Source organism: Saccopteryx bilineata, chromosome 1 (assembly GCF_036850765.1).
Source record: "Saccopteryx bilineata isolate mSacBil1 chromosome 1, mSacBil1_pri_phased_curated, whole genome shotgun sequence".
NCBI classification, from domain to species: Eukaryota; Metazoa; Chordata; class Mammalia; order Chiroptera; family Emballonuridae; genus Saccopteryx; species Saccopteryx bilineata.
The window spans coordinates 60,612,942-60,630,817 of NC_089490.1; the positions used below are offsets into that span (position 1 = coordinate 60,612,942).

At 39.4% G+C, this 17,876-nt stretch overlaps 1 protein-coding gene across 1 annotated transcript; it reads right to left on the reverse strand.

The window, feature by feature from the left end:
• Positions 1 to 1,785: 1,785 nt before the first annotated feature.
• Positions 1,786 to 9,891, reverse strand: GJB7 (gap junction protein beta 7). Its single transcript, XM_066253017.1, has 2 exons — positions 9,804 to 9,891; positions 1,786 to 3,551 (listed from the first exon to the last, which is right to left on the reverse strand). The coding sequence occupies exon 2, from the start codon at positions 3,522 to 3,524 to the stop codon at positions 2,829 to 2,831; it is 696 nt and encodes a 231-aa protein (XP_066109114.1). The 5' UTR covers positions 3,525 to 3,551; positions 9,804 to 9,891; the 3' UTR covers positions 1,786 to 2,828.
• Between the last annotated feature and the right edge of the window lie 7,985 nt (positions 9,892 to 17,876).

The window sequence follows — 17,876 nt, forward strand, 5'->3', positions numbered from 1 at the left end:
ATCTGAACAAAATAATACTGAGATTTTTTTTAGAATGGAAATTGTTATTAGCTCTTTTTAAAATTTTTTACTTATTTTAATTTATTGTGTTAACATGGATTCAAGTGTCCCGTTCAATATAATTCCCTCATATACTGAGATTTTTAAATCATGTTTTGTTTCTGCCATCTAACATTCTGGTCATTACTTTGTTTAGTATATGTGTCTTCTGTGTTTTCCAGATCACTAACATGAATATAGTCAGGAAATGTGTTTGCCTTTCCCTCTTCCTTCTCATCTTTGCAGTCTGTCTGTCTTAAGGAAAGTGGCTTAATTTCCTTGGGAAGACTGGAGCCACAGCCACTTGTAGCCCTAGGTGTTCTTTTGTACAAGCACTTGAAAAAAAATGTTCTTCTAAAGCCTGTAACCAGAATGGTTTGGGGTACAAGTGCTAGGGAGTTAAAATAACTTGAATGAGATTATGAAGACACCTGTTTAGTGATTGGGGAAGCCTGATGTAGTGAGTAAGTGGTTTAAGGAAGACCAATGGTTGATTGTTAACTTTTACTAGATATATGGTCCTGAAAAAAAAAGTGACTGCCTTGTTGGGTCTCACTCTCTTCATCTCTAAGGTTATTGTCTGCTTTCTGAGCTCCAGAAAAGTGTAGAGTGGTCGAGTGAGGCAAACAGGCAAATACCAGGTACAGGTGTAGGGTAGGTACTCCACCCCATCTTCGCATTCATGCTTCTTGATAAAAGTGGAAATTTTCTTTAGACAAGAACCATGTATCTCTGAAGGTGCGTAACACAGTTTCTGACTTCTATTTATCATTGCTCTATAAATATTAGTTTATTGATAAGAAACAGAATAAAGATGGCAAAACTTGACTGTCAATTTTCTCTCAAATACTTTGGGTCTTTGCTGACACCAAGACAGCCTCCAGAATGTTCTTATAGGAAACTCACTTTGTAATTTATGCTTAAAGTAGAAAATATTCCCTTTTATATCTAAACAACCTCATTCACAGCCCTTTCTTTTGTTGCCTTTCAGTCTTCCCTCTGTGCACAGTGGAAAAGTAAGGAACGTGCGTATTCCACCAATCTTCACTTGAGCAGAATTTGTCATAACAGATGGAAAGAAGCTGAGCTTCCTAAGAACATTTTTGGAAGCAAGCTTGTCCTCAGACTGAAAATTTCCATTGTCTCCATTACAGTTCTGTGCACTAAATTCTATTTCCTAGATTTTCATGTCACGATGAGGGCTTCAGAAACATTAAACCTCTTTACCTATCACTGTCAATATATATATATTCCCTTAAGTACTTCAGTGCTTACCTGCATTTGAGAAGGCAAGATGTTTTATGTAAAATAAAGTATGTGGATATAACTCATGAGCCCAACAGTGATCTGGGCTGTAAACTGAAGGGAAAAATTACAATGTTGACTTTCCTCTCCAGTGTCAAGGACAGTCTTTAAGACAGATGACCATTGTTGGTGACATGGTCTGTAGACTGCATAACACAAATAACCTTCATTATACAAATTGTAGTGAGACATTTTATGCTAAAGAGGGCAGGCCATGGAGGACATGACATAGGTTTTATTTAAAATTACATTTTTATGCACTGAGTTTTTGTTTTAAAATTCCCAGTGGAGAAAAATGATTTCTGAGCTATCTTTACCAAGCAGAGTTGCAAATCCTGTCTAAAATTGTCAGAATAAGTTTATTTCATAAAATAATCATAGTGAAGCTGAGTAAAGATATCAATGACAGCCAAATAACACTACAAAACCATTTTTATTCTGGAGAAATGCCCGTATGTTAAAATATTCAATCCAAAGAGAATATATCTGTGATTTTATGAAAACAGGAAAGCAACAGCATAGTACACAATTATTCTAGAGGGAGGAGAGATGTGCTAGGAAATTGCAGGCAAATGGTGTCATATTGTATGATACATTGTGAATTCCTCGTTACAAAAACATCCAATAATATGGAACTTTATAAAGTATTTTAAAAGTCTATGGTTAAAGAGAAGTATTAAAACAGATGGGCATATTCTTTTTCTGGGTCCTCCCCTACTCTTATCAATGTGCTTTTTTCTGTGAAGACTGCCTTTCATTGTTACTCTACAGTGACCCTTTCAGATGTTAGTTCAGGCTTAAGTGGGATATCCCCCAGTAATATGTGTATTTAACTTGGAGACCACTAAATGATGGCTTGCTCTTCTCTATCCCCTTGTCCACTCATAGCCAGGGACACCTAAACTGCAGAGAGCTGTGGGCTCTGGTCTTGTCCCCAGGCTGGGCCTTCTCATTGAATACAGTTCTGTGTGCCCCTGGTTAGCTGTTACGCCACCCTCAACATAATATTTCTCTATAAGGATTGGGGAGGGCTGAGTGAATAGAGCCTTGGCTGCGGCCTTGGAAAGGTTGCCAGTGCATCAACTGCAGCCTAGGGGCCATCACATTTGTCAAAAGTATCACTTTTTATGTTTTCCACTTGACACATCTAAGCACTTAGAAGAATGTTGTTACATTTCTTCAGACTAATTTGCAATAAACTATTCAAACACAATTCATGTACCCACATGAGCGCTACAACAAAAGCAATGAGACCTCTGTTTTGTATACATGGCTGAGCATATACTGAAAAAAATTTTAATTCCTCCCAAATTATATTAAGGCTGACACCCTTTGTTTTCCAACCCAGCCTTGATCTTGCTTAAGAGGGATGCAGGGTTTTTTTTTTTAACCTTCCTGTGTGACACAAAGTAGCTTTGTTTCACTTCACTGGGGTGTGTTTATGGTGGAAGCTGAAGGGTGTTTCTGGAGTAGCAGAGAAGTTCCTATCTCGCCACATTCAGTATATCTGAGGTCGGGCTGCTCACACACTGAAGACTTGAGTGGTTTTGGAAATAGCACTTAATAAGACACTTGAAAACCAAAAGGCTCAATTCAGTGAAATTCAACACAATGCACAGGCATGAAGTAGTCACCATGAAGAGGATGAAGATAGTTTTTTCAGTGGGTTTGGACATGAAGCAGTCCACAGTGTTAGGACAAGGCTTCAAATCACACTTAATAAGGTAAGAAACACTAAAACCATCATACAGTTTGTAAAATAAAACCAGGAAGCCAATTTCAAAACCAATTTTAACAATGAGGCTGATAAGGTAAGTATACCACAGGCCCCCATCCATCGTACCTAGGCTAACATATAGTTTCTTTCTGTACCTTTTCTCTCTACCCTCACGATAAGCTACATGTAGAACCACCAGAAGTGAAGGCGTGGACACCATGATCAGTTGTAAGGCCCAAAGCCTGACCTGGGAGATGGGGAAGAAGTAGTCAAAACACACATTTTCACAACCAGGCTGTCTAATGTTGCACTCAAACTCTTTCTGCTCATCTTTCCACACATGCTCTGCTGCCACCATGTAGACCAGCAAACGGAAGATGAACACAACAGCCAGCCAAATTCGCCCAATCCCAGTTGAGTATTTATTTACTCCACTTAGGTCTCTGAGGAACATCCAACTCATGGCTTAGTCTCAAAAGAAGGCAAGATTCTGCAAAAGAAAATAATTTGCATCATGATTCATTTCCATTAATCATTTATTTCTACTGTCTTACTTGGTCATGGGATTATGGGAGAGAAACTCAAATTTCCACATCATTACAATTCTGGATGTTGAAAGCTCTTCAAGAATCCCTTAAGATATGTTCACTTTCATACAAGGGGATGATACAACTTGTCCACAGATCCAGCTGATCCCATGCCTGTTTAATTGGGAATTTGGTTGGTCATCCCACACACCTTACCGCACTTTCACACACTTTTAGTTTGTCGCTTCTAAGGATGAATCAATTCTGTTGCTGATCTAGAAAGAAGTGGATATAAATCTCAAAATTACTTTGGTACCTTGAGATATCCCTGACATGCCAGCTTCTTGAAGTTGCAGTCTCTACTCACTTGCTCTAATTTGTCAGTGTCCATCCCCAATCTTTAAAGGTTATTCCTTGCCCCTACTGCCTCTCATGTTCTGTGTCCCGTACCAGTAGCTGAGCTTTCCTACAATGTGATAGTAAAAAGTGAGGTTCTACAATATAAACTCTCAAACTCCTGCTTCCTCATCCCTCCAGACCTACTTAATCCATGTCCAAGTTACCCTCTTTACCGAGTTTGGAGAGAAGAGATCAGTCTCCTCTTGTCTCCAAATGATCATTCCACCTCTACACCACATTCTTGATTTAATTTCCCTGCCCTTTGATTTCTTTCTCTAGTTGAGTGTCATCACCAACACCCAAGTCAAATCTCATATTCATTCTGGAGTCCTTTCATGACCCTTTGTAATTGCTCAACAAGTTCTTCCAATTCCTCCTAATTATCTCTCAAATTTATCTCCAAGTCACTGCTGGAATCATTCTCACCTATACAGCTCTCCCACTGCTTTCTATCTTTAGTGTCATCATCTCTTCCCTTATCCTCTTAGTACATATTCCATGCTGTTTAATTCTATTGTGCATCTCTCCATCTCTTGCTTTTTCCCCCCTATAAAACCTGATAAAAAGGTTTTTTCCTTTTTAAAAATTTCAGTGACATTATCTTTCTGGCATTCTCTGTTTTTCTCTTGTTTATAATTGAACTTCGTGGGCTGGGCTCTGGTTTTTGTTTGTTGGACCCCAACATATGTTCAGTGCTTTCTGTTCAGTGCTTTTGAGTTGGTCTCTAACAACCACCCTAAAGTTGGGCTTTGGTTTGTTGTGGTTTGTTTATAGTGGTGGCGGTTTTTTGTGTTTTTTTTTTTCAGATGAGAAAGTAGACTCTTAAAAAAAAAGCCACTTTCCCAAGGTCACAAAGTAAGGTGTAGAGCAGGATTTAAATCCAATTTCAATTGCTTTATTTTATTTTCGGTTAAGGGTACAAGAAATTTATTAGGGAAAATGCCTGTGAAAGAAAAGAGGAATCTGGGAGAGGCTTGGAAAGCTGTCAGACTGTCATGCAAGTCTGACCCCAGGGAAGGAAGAAATGAAGCTTGGGTACAAATGACAAACTGCAAAGCAATTTTTCTTTCAACCACAGTGCACCTTCAATATTATTCCTCATTGGGTTCAGGTGTGCAGCACAATGGCCAATCACATACCTAACAATGTAATTTGTTATTTTAAAACACTTTCTTAATGATGGAACCATTGACATGTTGGACTGGAAAAGATTTTGTTGAAGCTATCCTGTGCACTCCAGGGTGTTTAGTAGCATTCCTGGCCCCTACCAGCTAGATGCCTGTAACACCACCTCCCGCCCCCATTTGTGACAACCAAAAATATCTCCAGACATTTCCAAATGTACCCTGGAGAAATAAGGCAAAATCTCTCCAGCTGAAAACTGCTGCTCTTAACTTTCTACTATAGTCAGATGATGTATGTGGGTTGGAGCTCCAGGCCTGCCACTAATATACTTTGTGATGTCTCAGATGAAACCTTGCCATTCAGGACTTGTTATCTATTACAGAAATAATTACATCTTACTGTCTTCATAGACTCAGCCAAAAGTATCACGGAAATGGTGCTGTGAGGGGAACCAGGAGGTTAAGAAAATTGGGATATTGTTATAACAGCACAGCTGTTGAAGCACATTCTGTTTTCTCTTACTGAGGGAACAATATATAGCAAGCCCATATGCTAGAGCCCTGAGGAGATGTATGAAGGTTAAGAGCCATTTTCAGAAAAAAACAGATTCATGTACACAGGCCCTGGCCAGTTGGCTCAGCAGTAGAGCATCATCTGGTGTGTGGAAGTCCCAGGTTCAATTCCCGGTCAGGGCACAGAGGAGAAAGGACCACCTGCTTCTTCACCTCTATCCTTTCTCCCTCCCTCTCCCTCTCCCTCTCCCTCTCCCTCTCCCTCTCCCTCTCCCTCTCCCTCTCCCTCTCCCTCTCCCTCTCCCTCTCCCTCTCCCTCTCCCTCTCCCTCTCCCTCTCCCTCTCCCTCTCCCTCTCCCTCTCCCTCTCCCTCTCCCTCTCCCTCTCCCTCTCCCTCTCCCTCTCCTCCAGCTGCCATGGTTCGAATGATTCAAGCAATTTGGCCCCAGGTGCTGAGGATGGCTCCATGGCCTTCCTTCAGGAGCTGAAATAGTTTGGTTGCCCAGCAACGGAGCAGCGGCCCCACATGGGCAGAGCATCGCCCTGTGGGGGGCTTGCCAGGTCAATCATGGTTGGGACACATGCAGGAGTCTGTCTCTGCCTCCTGCCTCTCACTTAAAGAAAAAAATATATACATAATGCTCTTCAGTAGGGAATAAATACTTCAATGTCCTTGATTTGAAAACACAAAATTGTATTAAATAAAAAGGATTCTCAAGTCCTTCTGAAAGGTTAATGTTTCTATGAATTATTAACACAAAGCTTCAAAGATTATAAATGAATAAAGGTACTATGTTTCCCTAGACCTGTCATTGGGCATTTGTCCATATTACTAAAGCAAATATTTATTATGTATTGTTACTAAACATTTGAAAGTAATCGTTAGGCATTTTAGAGAAGGGAGGAAGGTAAGAGTGGATACAGTCTGTTCTGTTAAAAGCAGGGGGAGGGAGTGGCATTTGAACAGAATCTGAAGACTCATGTCTTCAAATGTGTTAGGATAATGAAATTTTTTTATATGTCCAATCTATTTTTATTTTTTTATTCATTTTAGAGAGGAGAGAGAGAGAGAGAGAGGAGAGAGAGAGAGAGAGAAGGGGGATGAGCTGGAAGCATCAACTCCCATATGTGCCTTGACCAGGCAAGCCCAGGGTTTCGAACCGGCGACCTCAACATTTCCAGGTCGACACTTTATCCACTGCGCCACCACAGGTCCGGCTATGTCCAATCTATTTTTAAATTCTCTGCTGATGGACAGTGGTTTTTCTCAAGAAGGAGGGGTGTTCTCAAGAAGGATTATTATTATTTGTCATTAAAACCTCTTCTTGTCAAAGTAAAGTCTTTCCAGTTGCAAATGAAATACATATTTTTTTCTCTATCTCTGTTTCTGTGGGAAGGTGGAAAATAGAAATCTCTAATAGCCTTTAAGCATTTGAAAGCAGTGAAGTTATTAGCTCAATTTTTTTTTTTTTTTGGTATTTTTCTGAAGCTGGAAACGGGGAGAGACAGACTCCCGCATGCGCCCGACCAGGATCCACCCGGCACGCCCACCAGGGGCGACGCTCTGCCCCTCCGGGGCGTCGCTCTGCCACCACAAGAGCCACTCTAGCGCCTGGGGCAGAGGCCAAGGAGCCATCCCCAGCGCCCGGGCCATCTTTGCTCCAATGGAGCCTTGGCTGCAGGAGGGGAAGAGAGAGACAGAGAGGAAGGAGGGGGGGGGGGTGGAGAAGCAAATGGGCGCTTCTCCTATGTGCCCTGGCCGGGAATCGAACCCGGGTCCCCCACACGCCAGGCCAACGCTCTACCGCTGAGCCAACCGGCCAGGGCCAGCTCAAATTTTTTAACATTTTATTTTATTTTATTCAAATGTTATTGTTTCTAGAGAAAGGGAAGGAAACAGTGAGAGAACATCGATCTGTTTCTGTATGTGCCCTGACTGGGAATTAAACCGGCAACCTCTGTGCTTTGGAACAATGCTGTTCTAACCAACGGAGCTATCTGGCCAGAGCAATTTTTAAAAATATTTTAATATAGATTGTCTTCTTATTTTAATAAGGATCATTAATATATCCCTTTTACTAAATTACCAAGGATTACACTCAATTTTAAAGTGTTTCCACTTACGAATTCCAGTGCAGCAATTTTTTGATTTTCTTCTTTCCTTAAGAAGTAGCAGTTAACTGCATCAGAATTCAATCTGGAAAATTTGATTACTCAAATACTTTCAGAAAGTAAATAGTATTCTCAATATCAAGAATAATTTTGTAAAGTTACAAAATTTCCTCAAACATTTTGTCTAAGTTAAAAGTAAGGTGAGAAAGTGCTAGATAACCAGATTTTCACATGCATAAGAATGAAGTTGGATTCATACAAAAAAAAAATTTTTTTTAAGGGTCAGAGATGTTATATACCAGTGTTCATTACAGCATAATTTTCAATAGCTAACAGGTAGAAACAACTCAAGTTATATCAACATATGAATGGATAAACAAAATTGTTCAATTCAGAAAAAGGAAGTTCTGCTACATGCTACAGAAAGAATGAATCTTGAAGACATTATGGTAAGTGAAATAAGACACAAAAGGATAAATATTGTGTGGTTCCTTTTTTTTGAAGTATCTAGAAAATTCATAGAGATAGAAAATAGACTGAAAGGAAGACAAAATGTGGAGTTATTGCTCAATAGTTACAGAGTTTCTGTTTTTATAGTATGTATCTAGAAGTGGAATTGCTGGATCATATGATAATTCTATGCTTAGCTTTTTGAGAAACTGCCAAACTTTTTCATAGTGGCTGCAGCATTTCACATTCTCACCAGCTTTGTACAAGGGTTCCAATTACTCCAACATCCTTGCCAACACTCGTTACTTTTTAAAAATTATACTCATCTTAGTGAGGGTGAAATGGTATCTCATTGTAGTTTTGATTAGCATTTTCCTAATGACTAATGATATTGAAATCTTTTCATGTGTGGATTGGCCATCTGTATATCTACTTTGGAGAAATGTTTATTCAAGTTCTTGCCCATTTTTTAATTGAGTTGTCTTTTATTGTTGCGTTTTAGGAATTTTTAAATCTATTCTGAATATTAAGCCCTTACTAGATATACGATTTACATTTTTTCCTTATTTTGTAGGTGGCCATTTTTACTTTCTTGATATTGTTCTTTGATGAACAAAAATTTTCAATTTTGATAAAGTCCAATTTCTCTATTTTTTTTTCTTTTGTTGCTCATGCTTTTGGTGTTATATTTAAGAATGCATTGCCAAATACAAGGTTATAAGGATTTATCACTATGTGTTCTTTGAAAAGTTTTATGATTTTTAGCTCTTATATTTAGGTTATTGATTCATTTTGAGTGGTGACAAGTGGTGGAAGAACATGCCGTTACCTAGCCCACTGTGGGCCAGGCAGGACCAACTCAAAGAACCTGGGCTTCTGCAGGCAGTGTCTTAATCTCTTAGTTACTAGTGATTTAATTTCAGCAAGATATCTTTTGTCCACTAAATTGTAATTACTTTTAATTTTATTGATTTTGTAATGTTTATTTTTTCTTCTGTATATATAGTTGCATAAGAACCATAAGTCTAAGGACCTGTAGGTGTAAAATTATTTTATATCTAATTTTAAGTGTTATAGATAACAGTATACTTAAATAATAGTCCAACACCGAGTGTCCATGAGCAATGCTGAATAGAATGTACCCTACAGGCCAAAAAAAAAAAGTGGTACATGTACACATATACCACTTGCCTGGTACTTTAATATCTTGTATGAATAAAGGCACTGACATTTTAGAGGATCACCTCTTAGGAACAGTGCAAAGGTTATCCTCAAGTCACAGAAAGGTCCTGTGTTGTTTCCCTTTGTCCCCATCATCCCACTCATTCCCATTAATTCACACTCTGTGCTCAGGCCATGCGTTCTGACTTGGCCACAGCCTTCAAAAGCCCTCAAGTCAATGACACATTCCAAATGGGCAACATTACTTAAGATACGGTAGCTTATCCAGAAAGGGCATCTGTGATGTAGCCAGACTGAACGGCTGTATGTCTAGGTTTGTAATAATTAGCATTATTTCTCTCACTGAAACATTTTGGAAAGAAATAATGACTACCCAATTATAAGAAATGCCATATCCCTATTAAATAAATCCTATCATAAGAGAAATAAGCTTACCTCTTGACAAAGTTGTGGAGATTAAGAAGAAATCTAGTTGGTTGCTCATTTGATTAAAAAATCCCGAGTTGATTATATTATTTCCCGGAGAGGGAACTAGTGCTTTACACACAGGTAAATGGAGTTCAGTGGTTTCCAAGGTAGTGTAAGCCAAACAGGTGTAACCTGATCATTTGTTTTGGCTCATAACCTAGATGAGAATTCTGTGTCCTTGCTGTTTATAATATACATTAACAGAGAACTGAAACTGGAAGAACAAATTCAAAGCCACTGACGTACACACAGTTCATTGAACATCCTGTTTTAAAAAAGCTTGTCATCATCTACACAAAGAAGCTAGAACAATGAGAGTGTTTCATCTCTTTAAATGATTTTCCAAGGTTATTTCTTAAAGCCTGTCTACAAAAAAAAACAATAGATAAAAGAGCAATTTAAGTCTACCTTTGATGAGCTTATTTTAACTTTACTTTGTACATCCTATTCTTAGAAATCCAGAAATTAAAAAGGCATCGTAAAAATCACTTTCCCAACCCCAGAAGCATTGATAACAGACATTTTCTATGTACATAACATAGAGAGAGAGAGGGAGAAAGTACTCTTGATCTTTTCATAGGCCCATTTCTTGATGTGATTTTGGCTAAAATTAAAGATGTAGAAGTGAAAATGAAATCATGTCTTTCAGAATAAGAATAGCTTAGAAACAGAATTTTACAATTGGAAATGATATTAGATGTTATGAAATTTAATAACTTCATTTTAAAGATGAGAAAACAAAACTACAGAGTGTGGCCTGCCTCAGGTCCCAGAGCCAGCACGGAAAGCAGAGAAGAACTGGGGATGAAAGCCAGGTCTCGGAGCTCCTTCCCTCACACTGTGATAGCCACCTTTGCAGACCACGGGACTTCAGAACAGGCTCTCTCTTACTTCTCTTAACATTCATAACCTCTAACATTATTCCATGCATTTATATAGTCAATCCAAAATTCAAAGAATAATGCAGTTTATTTTGAAAATTCATCAATTTACATTAATTTTATTACTGGATCAAACTTCTCTATATCCTGTAAGACAAACTTGTTTTGTTTGGTTTGTTTTTTACAGAGATCCTAGGGTCTCAGAATGGTGACCCAATTTCCAAAGGGTTGTTATGATAAGCTCCAGAAGTCCTGCCTCTGCAGTTGATCATCTCTTTCAGTTTCCATTCCTTTGTTTATAATTAGCACTTACTAAACTCTATCCATGGTCTTAAAATATTACCTGTTTGTACTGAGACGCCTTCCGTCATGAGCAGTTGAACTGAGGTAGTTTGCTGTTAGGGCAACCTTCATGGTGGCCTTACAGAATCCCTATGTGCTAAGATTTATAGGATCCAGCTTTCCAATCATGTTAGCAATAACCCAGACAAAGACAGTATTCAATGATTCAGTGAGAAAGGGGCATAAATTTCTAGGCAAAGGTCCCTATCCTCAAAGAGCTTGCAGCACCTTGTACTGAAGTGAGGGGAGAGTAGAAATTGCCAGGGGCAGGGCCAATCAGGAAAGGCTCTACAGAAGAAGCAGGATATAGGTTGAAATTTTATGCAACAACAGGCAGGATCTGGGGTATATCCTGGACAAAGTGCCTCTGCTGAATCCTACATCTTCTCAATTATATTCATGATTTTCTTTCTATGCTTTTGACAAAGAGATTTAATTCTTCCATCTCTATTTTTTGCTTGGAAGAAACAAACATCATAAAGACTGCAAAAAAGAGTGGAATATAATAGTAAAAATAACATCATCTTTAAGTCAGAAAGCTAGGGATGGGGAAAAATAAGAGAAGGCAGACAGAACAGAGATTTGTATGAATACTATGAACCCTGTCCTCTGCTTTAAGATTTGGATTTTGATAGATTTCTTTTTAGTGTGAGAATGTAGGATGTCAGCAAGAGGCAGAACCTAGAGCAGAGTGAGGCAGTATAAGCCAGAGCCTTCAAATGTCTTATGTTCTGTCTTGATAATTACTCTGTTAAGAAAGACCACAGATGTCATATGAGAAGAGCATTACTATGGTTCTACAAGTTAATATTCTCGCTGGCTGTAGTGATGAAGTACTAGAGACATATATACTAAGAACCATAATGCACATAGCACTGTGCTCTGAAGATAGCCTGTGTTGTTTTGTGGCATAATGTCTCTTCTAAAGGAAGCCAAGGGTCCTTTCTCCTTAGCTTAGTCACACAGTTGGAGCACTATGTTTTGTTCTGGCCTCAGTAGGACCTAGGACAAACTCATGTAGGTCTAAAAGACATTGACTAGGGTTAAGGGGGTATCTTTAAACATTTTAAAAAGAAAGATTGGAGCAACTGAAGACATTTAACCTGGAGAAGCAAGGGACAAGGGAGTTAGTTATCAGAATTATATTTCAAGATTATATTTTTGAATTAAGTGAGAGGCAGGGAGGCAGAGAGAGAGAGACTCCCACATTTTCCCCAACTGGGATCCATCTGGCAAGCCCCCTACCAGGCAATATTCTGCCCATCTGGGGCCACTGCTCCATTGCTCAGCAACAAAGCTATTTTTAGCATCTTAGGCAGAGCCATAGAGCCATCTTCAGCACTGCTGGGGCCAACTTGCTCTTTTGAGCCATGGCTGTGAGAGGGGAAGAGAGGGAGAGAAGGGGGGGCAGAGAAGCAGATGGTCGCTTCTACTGTATGACTTGACCAGGAATTGAACCTGGGACTTCCACATGCCTGGCCAACACTCTATGATTGAGCCAGCTGGCCAGGGCCTCAAGATTTTTTTTTTAATAGTAGAGATTCCATAGACTCTGAGTTCAGACAAACCAGGGTTGCAATCCTGGACCTGTTTCTTACTTTGTGTCCTTGCTCAAGATGCGTGAGTCCTCTTAGCCTCCATTTCCTTGTCTGCAAAATGGGAGAGACTTCCTTTCTTCAGTAAAACTGATCAATAAGCAGTAGCTTTCATTATCTATTTGAAAGCAACACTGACTTTGGGTTTTAAGATTTCCTGTCAAAACAAATGGCACCAGAAATGAGGGAAGTATGCATAGATTTCAAAAACAAAAAATGTACCATTTGTGCTGGGCAGCAAAGCACATATGAGAGGAACTTGAGTCTGCATCTTTTTGGTACAATTTGTGAACATAAGATACCTACATGAAGAAGGAAGAATCCATCTCCTAACAGCAATTCTCAGTTATACTAAGATCTTGTAGGAGATTTGTAGCATCTAAAACAACCCCAGGAACACAATAAATATTCCTTAATAATGTTGATGTTTGTAGCATCAAATGTTTCTGAAGTTTCACAAAAGGATGGCTTGAAAAACTCCGTGCCTTGAGCCACTGCCTCTTGTTCTGGTGCAATAAAACTCATTCATCTTCTGACTCATACAGGAAGGGACTGAGCAGACATGCCCCCTGGGCAAGAATATTTTGAGGTGTAGGAAAGGGCATGTTTTAGTATAATTTCTGTATCTAAAATGAGTGTTCAACATCTTTAAGAAAAGGTAAGCATTGTCTGTCTGATTTGAACCACTTTTAAAAATTAAATTTATTGAGGTAACATTGCTTAGTGACATTTAAATTTCAGTTGTACAACACTATAATTCAATATCTGTACACTTTATTGCATGTTCACCACCCAAAGTCTAGTTTTCTTCTATTCCCATATATTTGACTCCCTTTATCTAATTTTCCCTTAACAACTATTTCAGTCAGCTCTTTCTGGACCCAGTGGTGTGACAAAGTGTGTCCTACACCACAGCTGGCTGTCAGCAGAGCCATTGCTCCTGGCCACATCCAGATGCCATGTTTCCTTCCAGGACATTGAAAGGGCTCACATTTTCAATATTTGTGCTCAAAGCATTAAATTTTCTATGCATTTTCCATGTCCAAAAAATGTTTGAGTTCTTATTATCCTAAGAAAAAGGAACTCACATATTATCTAGCTCAGTTTAGCCTCCACTTTCTCAAACCTTTCATGGCTTGACAGGGCTCAAAGTTGACAGATGCATGGCCTCTCACTCCAGTTAAGTTTTGTTGTTAAGTCAACAAATAAAAGGCCATATTTTCCTCATGAACATTTTGTGCATCTGTACTCAAGAAATGAGTGCACGGTTATCAGGAAACATTTAGCTCCAACTTATATCACAGTATATACAGTGTAACAGTAATTACACTTGGGTGACAGATAAGCCCAGGTTTTTTATTGCTGTCCCCTCATTTGAATTTGCTTTAAAAAATAATATGAATGGCTTTGTGTGCATATGGATGTTAATGGAGATACTGAAGAATAAACAACACATTTATTTCCTCTCCATGAACTTTTGCCAGGTAATCAGTTCTTAATTTAGTCACTTACATGCTCTTCCTGAAAGAGAATAGTTAAATTTTAGATGGAGACTTAATGGTGGGATTCAAATAATTTAACAACTGGTTCTCTACCCTAATGACTTTTAAATATAAAAAAGGAAATACTGAAAGGTAGTTTATTATTTTATTCACTTAATAAATAAGAATACTAAAAAAGGTACACAAAACTAGATTATAAGAAAAAAAATTTTAATATTAATGAAAAAATATTAAGTAACACCTGACAAAAAATAAAACTATTATTTAAGATATTTCCATATTGCTTTTTGATTGGCATCCTCACTTGCAAATTTTTTTCACCCATGGACAGAATAAATATTACTACAGGTGCTTAGAATACGCTGTTGTGCAGATGATCATTAAAAAAGATTAAGGACTGTCAATTTGTGATTTTCACATTGGGCGGCTGCCCAAGTGCCCACCTTAGAGAGAACCCTGATTACAAGTGCCATTTTAACAACCAGTTCACCAAACTCAACAAAAAATTAGGTATCAGTTCTGCCCAACCGGTGTGAACTGGCTGAATCCCACCACTGGACATAAGTATAGACAACAAAATCCCACTTCATGTAGAAATCCTATAAGCCTGTCAAGGTAACGTAGAAATTAATAATTTAAAACATAAATAAATACATACATCTTCCACTTCAGGATGGTTGAAATAAACTTACCATAACTATAACTTCATTATATGCTTGGGAACTGTTAGCTCTGACTACCTGGTAGTAATGTGGAAGTATTGGGTAACAGTTTCTGCCATATTATAGGCATTTGATAGTTCTGTGGTTCATATTTACTTTTCAATTTAAGATTGTAAAGGTAAAGTAATGAATAACAGTTGATGAAGCTATTTGAGATTCTCCTATGTAAAGAGATCTCAATATGTTAAAAGTAGAAGCATTATTTCTTCAGGTCATTGTTTATTCCAGTGGAATAGATGGACAAAAATGTTAGTACATACCTACATAGATAATTACAGAAATGAACTAATTAGATAAAATGCTTTTTCTAGTGCTTTACTAAACTAAAAAAAAACAAAAACATAAAAATAGCCTGATCTGTGGTGGCACAGTGGATCAAGCGTCGACCTGGAATGCTGAGGTCGCCGATTCAAAACCCTGGGCTTGCCTGGTCAAGGCACATATGGGAGTTGATGCTTCCTGCTCCTCCCTCCTCTCTCTCTCTCTCTCTCTCTCTCTGTCTCTCTCCTCTAAAATGAATAAATAAGAATAATTTTTAAAAATACATAAAAATATTTTAAAAGCAATTTAAACATCGTTTTTTTGTGTGTGTTCCAAATGAGAAGCACACAATTCATATCCCTTTCAGGGCTTAAGGTCTATGGATTGCACCTCTCTGCATGTTGCCATAGCAGCTCAGCAGGTGGTGTTCTATAAGGTAAACATGGACATAAAATAGGAATCCAGTCTTTTAAATTTTAATGGCTGAGTATGTTTACATTTCACTCCTTGAGGTATAATAACCACAGTTAACTGCACACAGCTTGCTTATGGTTATAAATAGTTTAAGATTACAGCACCCAATGCTGATACTCTGTGGCCACACCCTGAATCCCAAAGACTGTACAGCATCTTTAGCCTACTGGGAAAGCTGAGAAGTAAACCCAGTGTATGTAATGCCCTGCCCCTTTTTATTATTTTTATAATATATTTTTTATTCATTTTAGAGAGGAGAGAGAGAGAGATAAGGGGGAGGAGCAGGAAGCATCAACTCCCATATGTGCCTTGACCAGACAAGTGCAGGGTTTTGAACTGGTGACCGCAGCATTCCAGGTCAATGTTTTATCCCACCTCCCCCTTGTCTTTTAAAAATTTTACTTATTGGCCCTGGCCGGTTGGCTCAGCGGTAGAACATCGGCCTGGAGTGCGGGGGACCCGGGTTCGATTCCCGACCAGGGCACATAGGAGAAGCGCCCATTTGCTTCTCCACCACCCCCCCTTCCTCTCTGTCTCTCTCTTCCCCTCCCGCAGCCAAGGCTCCATTGGAGCCAAGATGGCTCCTTGGCCTCTGCCCCAGGCACTAGAGTGGCTCTGGTCGCGGCAGAGCGACGCCCGGGAGGGGCAGAGCATCGCCCCTTGGTGGGCGTGCCGGGTGGATCCCAGTCGGGCGCATGCGGGAGTCTGTCTGACTGTCTCTCCCTGTTTCCAGCTTCAGAAAAATACAAAAAAAAATTTTTTTTACTTATTGCCCTGGCCAGATAGCTTGGTTGGTTGGTGTGTTATCTTAGAGTGCAGAGGATGCCATTTGATACCCAGGTTGGGGCACATACAGGAGCAGCTCAATGTTTCTGCCTCTCTCTCTCTCTCCCTGCTTCTCTAAAAAAAAAAAAAAAAAAAAAAAAAAATTAATTATTGATTTTTAGAGAGAGGGGAGAGAGTGGGGGGGGGGGGACAGAGGAGCAGGAAGCATCAACTTGTAGTTGCTTCTTGTATGTGCCTTGACCAGGAAGTGCAGGGTTTCAAACTGGTGACCTAAGCATTCCAGGTTGATATTTTTATCCACTGCACCACCACAAGTAATGACCTATTTAAAGACTATTCCAGTGAGTTCCAGTGAGTTGTGGAGGAGCAATTGGGGAGTGGAGGGAGACAAGGTTTTATTCATTCCAGCCTTCTGTAAGGATAATGTATTTCAGAACACCCTCACCACTTTTTGTCCTCTAAGAATATTGAGAGTGAGAACGAGAGAGCTGGTAGTAGTAAATTTAATTGGAGACTTAGAGAAAGAAAGAATTTGGGTAACAATTATTGCTCTTACCCCTCCCTTCAGGATGTCCTACTGAAATGAGACTGTTAGAGGACAGGGTTTGATGTACTGCGTCTCTCCAAGACCGTGTATATAAATTTATATAAAGGGCAAGGACCGAGCTCTCCTTTTTTGGTCTATGATTATCCCAGATGAGCTAACTCTTGGGAGGGTTTTAAGCCCCCTTGGTCACACAGACCCCTCCAAGGCTGTGGAAGGGGCCCTAGCAATGTCTTTTCATAGTTATGTTTCTATAAAACTTGCAAATATAAGATATTTTAACTAACAAGATAATCAATTGAGAATGCTATCTCTACTGCAATTTCTCCTTTGCTGCACTTACCCTCCTGTCAGATAGAGTAGAAGTGGCAGTGCGCATTTTGAGGATGCAGCTAAGGGAAAGTCATTTCAGGTTTAGTTTTAGTTTAGTGAGATATATTTGTGTGGTTCACATTTACTTTTTTTCAGAGTTAAGTTATTGCAAGGTGTCTGATTTCTGGAATCATCCTGTTGCCCATTGTGCCCACTCACTCATTGCTTTAAGCAAAGGTGCAGAGATTGAGGTCTCACTGGAATTTGTATGTGTCTAAAGAAACCCAGCACCAGACGGATGTGTGAGCTAGTTAACGAGGCTCTGTAAAGCTGCCATCTCCTGGTCTGATGCTGGAGCTTGAAATCCAGGGCTGACAGTCAGGAAAGGAGGGTCATGAAGGGGGCAGGAACTCATAACCATGAGTTGGAAACCCTCAGGAGAGACTGAAACCTTTGTTCTTGTTGCCTCTAATCCAGGTGATGGGTATGCTCAAGAAGCCCTCATTTGTAGAGATAAACACAGGCATAGGAGTCAGGGAAGATGAAGGACCCTGGATAAGGTAGAGTGATTGCAGGTCCAGCTGCTGCTCCCCAGTAGCTCCGTGCATCAACCTATGAACA